The sequence below is a fragment of the Gavia stellata genome, chromosome 21, assembly GCF_030936135.1.
Source record: "Gavia stellata isolate bGavSte3 chromosome 21, bGavSte3.hap2, whole genome shotgun sequence".
Classification (NCBI taxonomy): Eukaryota; Metazoa; Chordata; class Aves; order Gaviiformes; family Gaviidae; genus Gavia; species Gavia stellata.
In genome coordinates this window covers 11,189,034-11,200,652 of record NC_082614.1, presented here as the reverse complement: position 1 = coordinate 11,200,652, position 11,619 = coordinate 11,189,034, and the positions used below count along the sequence as shown (strand labels likewise).

General features: G+C 42.6%; 1 protein-coding gene across 1 annotated transcript in view; it reads right to left on the bottom strand.

Moving 5' to 3' along the window:
• Positions 1-6,455: 6,455 nt before the first annotated feature.
• LOC104260665 (transmembrane protein 132D) overlaps positions 6,456-11,619 on the bottom strand; it is a 264,803-nt gene continuing 259,639 nt past the window's right edge. Inside the window, exons 8-9 of the mRNA XM_009816453.2 lie at positions 10,530-10,721; positions 6,456-7,637 (exon numbers count right to left, since the gene is read on the bottom strand). Coding sequence (XP_009814755.1) covers positions 6,456-7,637; positions 10,530-10,721 — 1,374 coding nt within the window. The remainder of the gene's footprint in view (positions 7,638-10,529; positions 10,722-11,619) is intronic.

Genomic DNA, 11,619 nt, shown 5'->3' with positions numbered 1-11,619 from the left:
TGTCCACAGTCAATCGGACAAAGGATTTGCTGGAGAAACAGGGAGCCACGAGATGCGTTTGTACTGATGGGACAATCCCACCAGGAGCAGAGCATGTGGATACAGATTGTCCTTTCAGGGAGCACCCCAGGAGCATCTGGGGCAGCAGCAACATCGCCTTCCACCAAAGACCATGGCCCTGCTGTGCAGCAGTGCAGGTAGAGCACAGTCCTGCAGACTTTAGTCTGAGCAAACAATCCAGAACGTGCAACAGAGAAAGCAGAGGCACATAGATTATCAGTGCTAGGAGAAGAAGTAAAGCTCCTGGGGACCTAGTCTAGCAGTCTAGCACCTGCTGTTAAGCCCACACTTTTCTATTAATTCCCAGTGAGATCCCTAAGAGCTTGGACAGCCCTGAATGCTCACACAGGCAGAGGTAGGTGGTGATACCTGTCAGTTCTGCAGTGGGGCCTCATGGCATAGCACAAGGGTGGAAGAAGGGGTGGTCTGCTCAGAGGAACTTCTGATTTTGATGGCTCACTGAAAGGAGGTTGCTCTGTGCTTGGCAGCTGACCATTGCCACGCAGGGATGCAGCTGGGCTCCCAGGACCAGCTCCTGGCCTCTGTATAAGCAGGCTGAGATACAAACATGCAGGAGCAGATGGGGGATAAGCTGCAGTGAAAATCCACTGGACCTATGCTTCTGCTGAAGGCGGCTGGACATATCCAGTGTGTGCTAAGCCAAACAGTGCTAATGGAGAGTATAGCCCCCTTACCCTACCCTTATTTCTCTTCCACTCCATTCATCTATGCTTACTGAGCACAGTAAAATGTTGAAAATGGGACTCTCAGTCATCTTTGCAGTCTCCTGTCATCAGGGCTGAGCAATAAAGCTCTTTGGATTGGTTTTTAGGTCATTAATATATTAACTGACTGTAGGAAGCTCTAATTTAATTACGAGGAACAAAGGTCTGAACATGAATAAGCAAAGCCCCTGTTACACATCAAAGCCACAGCTTTCTGGTGCTGGTAATATTGGTTTGAGTTCTGTCAGGTACCACGGAATTCAGCTATCAAATAGCTAATATCCAGCCACCGGCAGCATGCCGGCACAGCATCAGTTGGAGCTAGAGAAGCGTTTGTGCTTGCAGAAGGGGAAAATGCAACAGGAGGCCTCGTCTGCACCCACCGAAACAAGAGAGTTCTGGTAGGTGGTGCAAACAGACACGGTTCAGGCCTGAACGTGTCCCTCCAGGCTCTGGGGGCTGTTTTAAGGAGATAGATGCAGGAATTTGTCGTATGCAATCTACCAGCCATCTTTACAATGTGACAGGAATTTCTTAATGAGCATTGGCAGTACATACAAACAGAGTAGCAGAGCTGCTTCTCTAGCCATTAATATTACATATGCGGGCTGCTTAATTTGCTGTTCCGCACAGAGCCGGAGCAGGAAGCCTGCATAATGAAGGACTTGTTGACAGAGGTCTTCATATCAAATCAGCAAAAAGGTAGAAAACGAGCCAGTTTCAGGCATACTTGCCTGACTCATGTTACCTCGGCCCTTCTAACACTCCTGATTACGGGCACAATGTACCTGGTGCTCTGCTTTTCTCAGGCCCTTACTGCTGCCACTTTTGAACTTCATCTATTAAAGCTTTCACCAAGGAGCCAAACAGCACAATAATACTAATTTCACAGGAAAGAGGCATTACTTATGCATGAGGAAGATGATGGCCGTTGGAGACCAAGCACCCATTCAGAAAGGTGCTTAAACACATGCCTGGTGTTAAGCCCATAAGCAGCTCCTCCTGTGAGTTTTCAAACACTGAGAAATTAACTGGGAGCAGAACACAAAGCCTATCTCCTTAGCACTTTGCAAGTGATATCCTGACTTGGTTTAGAGCTCTCTTGGTCTCCTACCCGACCCCAGGAGGCAGTTCGTTCTGGGGCCAGCCATGCTAGTGAAGAAAGGTTAGTCCTGCTCCCCTGTGCGGGGAGCTCAGGTCGGCACCGTGTAACTCTTCTGCAGGACACAAGCCTCCCCTACTTCAGACAGGTACGTTATCTTGTGTACTTCTGGTAGTGTGGGCTGGTAGTAACATGGAACTGATTTTATGTAGTAGGCATTGTACTATAGGCAATGAGGTGTGTCGCTGCCGTGCTCTAACGCTGGGCATGGTTAGGGTATGGTACTATAATAAACATGTAGAAATATGTGACAGAGTTCCTGGGCTTTCAAGACCTAAATAAATTAATTTCTGAGAGCTTTTCTTAAAATACTTGAGGCATTTTCTAAACGCAACTTTTGGCAGTGATAGCTCCTCGCCCGAGTTAATTCCTCAGTGATGCTTACTGGACTTTACTTGATCAATACATACGTGAGTCCAGCCGACGCTCTCTCCTAAGTGACACATGTGAAAGACTCTTCTAAGTTGTAGTACACGAGTCCTTTAGCTTTTGCTAAGTATCTACCACAAAGAAGCAGCCCCCCAGACCACAGGGGAATGACAGCAGGCAGTCTTGGAGAAGCTGAACATACACAGAGCTGAACTAAAGTGTCTCCAGTGTGCTCATTTCATTTACATCTCATTCATTATGGAAACGAGGTGTGAAAGTAGTTTCTAGAGCTACTTAGTGCAGGCTGCATATCGATTTAATACTTATTCTGGTTTTTCAAGTCACTTACCTCCATAGAACTCTTGTTCCAAACCAATTATTTAGTTGCATTGCTCAGACTTTTAATTCACTGGTGTATTAATGCAGCTTGGTCTAAACCGCTATATATTTAAGACTGCTGAAGAAGAAGCCCTTAAAATGAAAGAAGACAGTAAAGAACCAGCTTACCTGATTTATAGGACCATCAAGTTTCTACTCATTGTATTTATGCATGAAGTGTCTAAAAAAAACTAAACTGCATCAGACACATTTCTTTTGTTAACATGCCTGTTCCAGTCTATCAGTCCAGCTACTCACATGAAAAGAGACTCAAACATGAAAATAAGGAGGCAACTGGGAAAAAAAAAAAGTAATTGGTAACACTCACAGGAGACTACTTGCTCTCAGTTGGGCTCTTTATCAGGCATAAGAGATTGCCAATGGGAGCCGCAGCTGCAAAATGTTATGTGTATGCAGCATCTGAACACCATCACTGCTTTTATGATGGAGAACAGAATTTAGCCCCCTTCATCTGCCAAATGGCATTCTCATCCGATTGCCTGAAACACAAGCTTTCCCCTTGAGATGCTCCATGGTGCAGAAGCTCTCACTTAAAAGTCTGGTCCCTGTGCTGTGAGAAAAGTGAATATACACAAACACCGCCCCCCAGCAGACAGATACATACATACATACAAAAATCTCTACAGGAAATTGATTTATTCTGCTATTAGCAGATTAATTAAGAGCATTTGCTTGCATACAGATGGCCCCAATTCACTCTGGCTTCTCCTTGAGCAGAGCTCAGGATCCTGCCCAGTGCCTGCGATACGTTAAAGGCTGTGTGGGGGAGTGATATCTCTTTCTGGTTTTACCATAGATTTCCTGTGTTACTTTGGGCAAATCACTTAACCTTGGTGTTCTCCATGTCAGGAAGGAATCCACCTAGCTCAGAGCACTTTGAGATCTATGGACATCTATGCTCTATTAGAGCATTCTAAATACTAGGTACTATTTATAGTATTGCCCTATGGATAATAGCAAGCTACAGCTGTTAGAGACAGCAGGGACCTCTGAGCAAGCAGAAAGGCATAAATCTGAATGTCAGTATCCTTAGCATTGTAGCTGGCGGCTGTTTTGTCCTAGGAGAACATTTCAGTGGTTTGTGCTACCAGATGAACTTGCTGTTAGTTCTTCATGTTCCCCGGAGGCAGCTAACACAGAAATCTGGATTCACCATAGCAGCTCATTGGTAAAGCAATTCTGACAGCCTGCTCCCAGCGTGGCTTGTATCTGCTCTTTCCGAAGGAGAAAGATTGGCCATGCAGTGTCACTTTTGCAAGGCAACCTTGCACGCATGCACACATCTGATCTGCACAGACTGCTAGCTGAGATTTGGCCACTTTCACCCTCACCTCCACATTACTAAGGGTAAATCTCTGTGGACACAATGTAGTGATGTGTAAAAAGTACCCAAAATAGCTCCAGAGTTGGAGGCAAGACTGTGGGGGCTAGAAGACTGCTGAACCTGCCAGGAGGCTGCAGTGCTTTGCTACGGCACCAAAGCTGCTCCCCTCACCTGAGCGCTCATCCAGAGCTAGTCTGGGCCCTGCACTGTGCTGTCCTCACTGTTGCGCTTCGTCCTTGACCTTGCATAGGACCGAGTAATCCAGGCCTTGATGAGAGGTGCTGAAAGAAAGCAAAAACCATCTGATGCACAAGTATTGATCCCCAAAGTTTTGGGCGCATTTGCCCTATTTACACCAATTTACTCTCTTAAAATTGTCTTCAAAGGCATTTAGCCAAATGTGGATCTTCCCAAGAGCACCAAAATCAGAAACTCACATATCAGGCTTTCAGGCTAGAAATACGCATGTGGATTTATTTGCAAATAGTTTCAAATCTTAGAAGGGTGACTTGGTGCAAATACATTTGTAGCATAACATGTTGTTGATGTTATATCTTCTCCCCCCAACACTGCACAATGTAAAACTTTGTGACTAGATTGTGCCAAGAGCCTTAATTCACCATTTCATCAAAGGACATGTCTCCATATTGCTGCCAGTCTCTTTTAGGGTAAACATTCTGACAGTGAAAGGAAAGAGGCGTTCAGAGTAGGAAAAAAGATGAAGCCACTAAAATGCAAATTTTATTCACAGTTGGCATGTTTATAAATATATATATTACATTCTTACAATCTACAGTACATTCTAAATATAGAGGGGTTCAATCTAAGTGTTTGTGGGAGGGCGGGCGTGTATTAAACTGAGCAACCTAGATTCAATGACAGAAAGAGACTTAATAATAAAAGGAGGGCAAGGACTCACTCTGGAAAATAAAGGAAAACTTGAAATATAAGCTGGATTTTGGTTAGTGCTTTGGCACTTTGCCACTGGTCATTGGAGACTGCTTTTGGACCTCACAAAAAATGTCATGGTTTTAGGGCTGGAGGGCACATTGGATTCAAAGGGTAATCACTGAAATCCTACCATATGTACATCCTTATCAGAGGAAAACAAAAGATAATCATCACCTCTGGGAGAAACAAATGTTATCTACTGAGTTTAGCTGTTCGGGTTTCAGTGTTGAATGCGCAGCACTTCTCCGTGACCTGCAAGTGCCCTCTAAACGTGCTGACCAGGGATCTAAAGAAGCATCAGCAGAAGGAACTGAACAACCTGACCTCTCCCGGAGAAGGGGACGGACAAAGAGGCAGTTACTGTTGGTGTCTGAGTTCAGCACAAGTTACACTTACCCAAGAGAGAGTGGCCAACTTTGGTAAATGACAGCATATAAAGCAAGTACCAGCATGGTACCAACAGTGTCTGTGCTTGGCAAGAGCACACCGTGGAGATGCGAGTGTGCATGGAAGGGAAAGAAGAAACCACACGCTTCCAAAGTTGACTGATGCTAGTAAGTGCCCTCAGGATCCCAGATGGGGAGCGCTCCAAGGAAATGGCTGGGAATACGATTGTGAAACAGGACAATCAAATAAAGTGGTCTTTTAAAAATAGCTTGTTCTCTCAAACTTTCCAAAACAGACCTTCCTTTATATGAGCGATATTGTCAGTATAGATAATATCTTCTCCTATTTTACAAATTAAGAAATACTGAAAATTGGCTGGCAAAGTTTATTACCTTGGCATCTACTTAAAAAGAGAGTTTCAGTTTTAACTGTATATGTGTATCCATTCTCAGTGCTTGGGAGGCAAACATGCTGGTTTGTAAACAGCCCAGTTACTCCTTTTTCCCCTCGAGATTCTTTGGAAACTCATGACTTTTCAGCTCTGGGAGCTGCTTTGCTCACACTGTTGGTTTTTGTCAGCTTTAAATTAATGTTCTTGGATGGATATTCTCTGCATGTGGCTTGAATGACGTGCTCTCTTCGTGGATCTATTTATTCTGAGACCAATTTTTTGCTTTTAACCAAAGCTTGCAATATTGAACAGAAGAGCTGTGCGAACTTTGTAATATCCAAACTGCACTGGAGTTTGTTATAGTTATTGATTTCCTGGGAAAGCTCAGAGAATGAGACCGTATTGTTTTGCTAAGTTTTTTTTTCATGTTACCATGCATCAAAAAACCACACACATCTCTCACTTCCATCTCTGAGCACAGAGAAGACTTGAATTTTAAGAGCTGTCCAGGATCTCTGCTCTCCCAGCTGCTTTTGGGTGGCTTCTTGGGGCTCCATTGAGTTATCATCCATCATCTGATTCTTGTTATCAATACAACATTTTGCCCCACTACCCAAAATTAAAGGCAGAAGGTGAGTGAAAAACAAATGAACAAAAAAAACAAACAAAAAAGTCTTTTGTGTCTCATTACACATTTTCATGTAATCTCTCCATATAGTTTTTAAGTTCTTTGCACTCCCCCAGGTCCATATCCTGGCAGACCCATTTAATATCATCCTCACTACTCATCAAGATTGAGTTGACAGTTGGACACCCATCATCAGAGGAGATGGTGGTAAAGGTGGTGAATTTAACCCGTTTCCTCTTAGAGGTAGGAGAAGTAGTTGGTTCACTTTTCTGTTCTTTCCCCTCAGTGAATGTGGACTCAGTAGACCTAAAAGATTGTCCATTAGTATTTTTAGCGGCATTTGTGTTGAGGAGATATTTGCTCTCTTCATAGTCCACTCCTCTGTCAATGGCTGTGATACGTTCGTCTTGTTGGGATGAGAAATTTATGTGATTCTCCAGAAGTTCTGTCCTGTTGCTCAGCCCAACCCAGTCATGAGAGTGGCTCATACCTTCTTGCTCTTCAAAGGGAACTTGTTTGTTTCTGTACTTCAAAGCAAAAGTGACACAATTGATAAGGAAGACCAGAATTGCCAGGCAAAAGACTCCCAGAAGAGCATACATTCCTATCTCCAGATCGCTGAGTCCCCTAGGGGTCTGGACTAGGTCATTCTCTTCCAAGTCTCCGTTGCTTCTTGGCAGATCCACCTGTGCAGGGAAGCTCGTGAAGTCTATCGGGATGTTCTGCAGATGACTGTCATCATCCAGGAGGCTTTCCCTGTCTTCTTTTTTACTTAGAATAGACCTTTGAGTGGTGGTTCCTTTGCCTTGCTCATGGCCCATTGAGGAGCTGTAATACTGGCCATCTAGTCCAGCTCTTTCCTGCAAAGTGCTTTTCTGACGCCGGTCACTGGCGTGATTTTCTAGGTGGACACCAGCACCCCTGTGTTTACTGTCACTGATGTTAGGGTTGGCATCACTCTGCCCAAACTTGACTTTAATGCTACCACTTCCAACTGCTAGGATGCTCTTTCTTTTGGATTTCTGGCATGATTCACTGATCACCATCTCCACCTTCACCAGTGTCCCCTGGCCTTCTGTCTCGGCAGCAATCACAGGCCACTTGAATTTGGGGTCATGGTGAATGGAGACCACCTTCTCATCCAGAGATGTAGCTGACAAGGAGAAGTCTTTGGAGTCATAAATATCCAGGGGCATGACAGATCCATCACTGAACTGGATCCAGCAGCTGATGGCTGCTTCCTATAATACATAAAACAAATATACCCACACTCAGAATAAACATCAAGGGAAATATGTTCTGTTCTGGTCTTTTCCCTCCTCCTCACAAGATCCATATACCATTTATAACCAAAAAAGAAATAAAAAGGGATAGCAATAAAATTAATATCTTGCCAAGATGTGAAGAGAAATACTAGTTTAAAACACTCATCGATAATAAGATTTGTTTCCCCAAAGGTGCTTAAAAGAGCTGTATCCCCGGGGCTCTGCAGAATCTACTTCAGCACCATAATAAATTGCATGTCAGAAAGCATTGCCGGTGAGTGAGATCATTTACTGTTGTACATTTAAATGAAAAAAAAAAAAAAATTACATTTTTTCTGAACAGCTTAAAATACAAAGTCTCCTCTTGTTACACACAACACATGTTTAAAAATACCTCATATAACAAGTAGGTCCGTACATGGCTCCATACCATCAGTTCTTGATTTTTGTCTCTCAAATTAAATACGCGTTTTGTACAAGCAGAGGAAAACAATCAGTTGCTTCTTTAGGAAATGGCCAGGGTAATTTTCATACTTGTTAGCAATTAAAAGCAAGACAATAATGAAGTTTAATCTCGTGTCACAGCAATGCAGATTGTATACTTCAGAGTGCATGGAGGCTTCTTGCATGTAAATGGGTCAGACCTGAGTGCTAATTCCGTACTTGCACCTGTGTGATGGTGCAGCATTCCTGGGAACTTTGATGTTTGGCTTCTAACCTGAAACATTTTAAAGTATTCTTAGATTTCAGAAACCCCCATTTCTGAAAATTAGGTCCTCCAAGGGCTCTCAGATGGCTAACAAAAAATGTTGAGCTACCCGAAAAAGTCTTGGCATTCACACACGAATCATTTACAGACAAAATTCAGATTGCTCTCCTGGAATCTAATTCCTGCTTCTGATGGCCTGACTTGCTCTGTTTTGGCTGGGATATTTGCACCTTATTAGACACTGGAGAATCCACACCAGAAGGACTCCTGGCTTGATGAGTAGATTCTTTGGTGTTTAAAATGACGTGAGCTTTTGTCTGGTAAGAGTTGGGATCATCCTGCTCTGGGGGAGCGCTTGACAGACAAACACCCAACCAAAAGATTAATAACCGTACTTGCCGAAAGCGCGATTATAAAAGTCTTGTTTCTTTAAATAAGCAGTTTTTCAAACAGATGGTATTTGCATTCTGACTCAACATATATACAGAGAATAAATATTTATCATTATCTTTTATATTGTTTCTAGTACATAGTCATTCACCTGTTCAGATCATGGAGAATAAGCTTCCAGTCTTTTGGGATTGTATCGTGCATAATCTACTGGCCTGATTCTGAAATCCTTACAGCCATAAAGCTCCCCATGCTTCAGTGGGAGATTTGCTTCTGTCTCTATTTCAGGACAGAGCCCTAAGACTTTGCTGACACTGTCATAAATCCCAGCTTTGTGTTTATTAATCTTTGGATGTTTCTTGAAGACCACATAGAATTTATGTCATCAGCTCTCATCCTCCCACTGTGTTGCTTAAACCTGCATAATCATTTAATAATTTTGCATTGCTTTGCTTGTAGGGATTGTGCTCTGAAAATCATGTAATAAGCAACGGAAGAAATCAGATGCCTTTCAAAACGGAGTCAGTCCTTGAAGGGTGGAAGGTGCACAGCTTCCTCGCTGGTTTAATACTGAGCCAATGTTGTTCTGACTGTACTCCTGCATCCGGAGAGGGACTCATCCAGACTCCATTTCTGGGAACTGAAATGTCAGTGCTGGGCAGCATATTGGGACTAAATGCCATCAGCCCCAGCTTTTGGGCTGGTTTCAAGGTAGTTTGTTTAACTCCCCATGTCAGCACTGGATTAGCTCACTGGCTTTATTTCTAGCTGCCTGGCATTGACTTCTTAACTCCTGGAAGACTATGGGAGCCTGGTTTTTATCACCCTATAAAGACAGCAGTTCTGCATTATTTCTCATCCTGCATCCCAAGGATAAGACCCTATGATGAATTAAAGCATCTCAACAGTTGGCCAGATTTCAAATGTGCATGTCACGATCATTTACCTTTAAAGCCCAGAACTTGTTTAAGCATTAAGGGCCAGTGCATCCTTGGTGTAAGTCCCAGACTGATGGATTTGGGTTGAAAAAAAAGTTTACATTTCAAACGTAGACAGAAGCACAAGGACAAATGTCAAGCAGGGACTGATGGGAACATGGCAAAGTCCAAAAGCCCTTGGTAACTGTTGGTTCCATAATACAGGGACTAAGAATAACAGGGGAAAAAGAGTTCGTTTATGAAATCATGAATCAGGAAATGAGTCAGTGATGCTGATTCATATTCTGGTAATGAATCAGAATGAAAGGGATGTTCCCCAACTTCTTAAAATGCTCACAGAGAGTAACTAAAGGAAGAAGAGTTTGGCATAATGCGAAACACTTTCTTATTTCGAGATGGACTTAAAGGGTTGATTTGGATACCTGTGGTGGGAGGCTGAACTTGGCAACCTAGTTGGCAATATGTCCTGTGACCTAGCAGGTGCTGGATGGGACAGAAAGGGGGGGTGTGTGTCTCTGTGTGTGTGTAAACGGACTTCTGTTGCTTAATTATGACACATCACTGAGTTGCAGGTGTTATTTATGGGATGCAGCCATGACAGATGGGGTATGCCTGTTTGTTGACTGGGGTTGTTTAGACAGTGCCATTTTTGTGACATCTTTGTTTTTCTCTTAGGGCACCTGGTGGCCTTCAGAAAAAAGTGCCCATAAGAAAAATATTTTATTTGCCTATTATTGATAAAAAACTGCTTGACTCCATCAGCTTGTAATGTCGGGTATAGTGAATCAGAGCCATGTCCTTCCACAACCCAGTACATGTGGGCAATAGTACCTGCTTTGGAGACTGGAGCAGCTCTTGTGCTACTGCTGTAGCAAAGATGGCCTTGTTGCTTCCTGGACTGAGCTGCAGAGAAAGTGACAATCCAGTCACCAGCTGCACTCCCAGGTCAGTTATTGTCACCTTCTCATCCAGAACTGTCACTGTCTTCTCGGCCAAGATAGCATCTGAAAGGGGGGACAATATCTGAAAAGAGAAATCAAAGTTAGCAACAACCATTTTGCATAGCACCGAGCAAAATGGTTACACGGAGCTACTGTGATACAGGTAAGTGATATTTATGTTAATGGGCAGAATTACTCTTACAAGACCAACACTATTAAAATATGATTAAAAAATCTCTAGTCACATTTCGTAACTCTTCTGCAATAATAGGGTGCTTATAACATCTTCTACCAATGTAATTGTAATCAGCTATGCCATTCACCTCTGCGATGTTAACCACATCTGTTTCAGATCTATTAACTATTTGTAAATGTAATCTTTATGTGAAATGCAATTATTTTATTAATGATCATGTTTTTAGGTAGCATATATATAATGCAATCTGTAGGTTTATATAAAATCCATTGAATAAATAACATTTATTTCTATCCTATAGAAAGAAAGCTAATAACCATTCATGGTACTGTATACAAAATTGACAGAGAATACTTGTTTTGGTTAAAAAGATGTGCATGGAGGTCAGTGCACTGATACGTGACATCCAAAGATGCTCATTAGCAAGCAAGTTGAATTTAATGATCCATATAGGGTACAAAGCATTTTTGAAGCAGTTTCTAAGAGGTATTCTTTAAATATAACTTGCTCTCAGCTTTTTTCCCCTTGGATTTTTCTTTCCACAGTTTCATATGCATTTGTTGGAGCATTGTAAGTCCCAGAGCTTGGAAAGTCATTCAGAAAATCTTTACAGATTTTACAGAAAGTCAAAAATCTCGAATCCCATTTCTCCAGCCCTGACAACCTGTGTTATCAACAGGGGTGGTTGTTGTTTTCTGGTTTGACAGTTTGGGATGACCAGCATGTTTGGAGAGCTAGATTTTTTTTTTTCCTGTTCCAGTGCTTGTTAACATGTTTTCTACTT